This window comes from Alligator sinensis, unplaced genomic scaffold (genome assembly GCF_000455745.1).
Source record: "Alligator sinensis unplaced genomic scaffold, ASM45574v1 scaffold463_1, whole genome shotgun sequence".
Classification (NCBI taxonomy): domain Eukaryota; kingdom Metazoa; phylum Chordata; order Crocodylia; family Alligatoridae; genus Alligator; species Alligator sinensis.
The window spans coordinates 574,078-574,433 of NW_005842584.1; the positions used below are offsets into that span (position 1 = coordinate 574,078).

The following is a 356-nucleotide window of genomic DNA, read 5'->3' on the forward strand; positions in this document are numbered from 1 at the left end:
CCTCGATTCTCCCGTCCGGCGGCAAGAAGGCGGGGTCGCCGGAAACGACACTGCGTTGGTGGGCGGGGTCGCGGGAAGCGACGCTGTATCGGTGGGCGGAGTCACTGACCGAACTCTCGCGGGTTCCTCCGAAGCTCCACCCTTCTATTCCGGTTCTTCCACACGGTCTCCCTCTTGCTCGGCGCCATCTTGGCGTGGCGTTTCAGGATTTTCTTTCGCAGCCGCTTCTTTGACCGCTCGAACAGCCATACGCAGCTGGGCTTTAAACTTAAATTCTTTTGCATTAGATCGGTTACAATACGAAAAGTTGCAGTTAACACTCCCCCCTTGTTGTATTGTGGGGCCACCCTCTCATC

At 57.0% G+C, this 356-nt stretch overlaps 1 protein-coding gene across 1 annotated transcript in view; it reads right to left on the reverse strand.

Annotated features, from left to right (window-relative positions):
* LOC102382499 (olfactory receptor 10Z1-like) overlaps positions 1-188 on the reverse strand; it is a 34,369-nt gene extending 34,181 nt beyond the window's left edge. Inside the window, exon 1 of the mRNA XM_006032747.2 lies at positions 110-188. Coding sequence (XP_006032809.2) covers positions 110-188 — 79 coding nt within the window. The remainder of the gene's footprint in view (positions 1-109) is intronic.
* Positions 189-356: the final 168 nt, after the last annotated feature.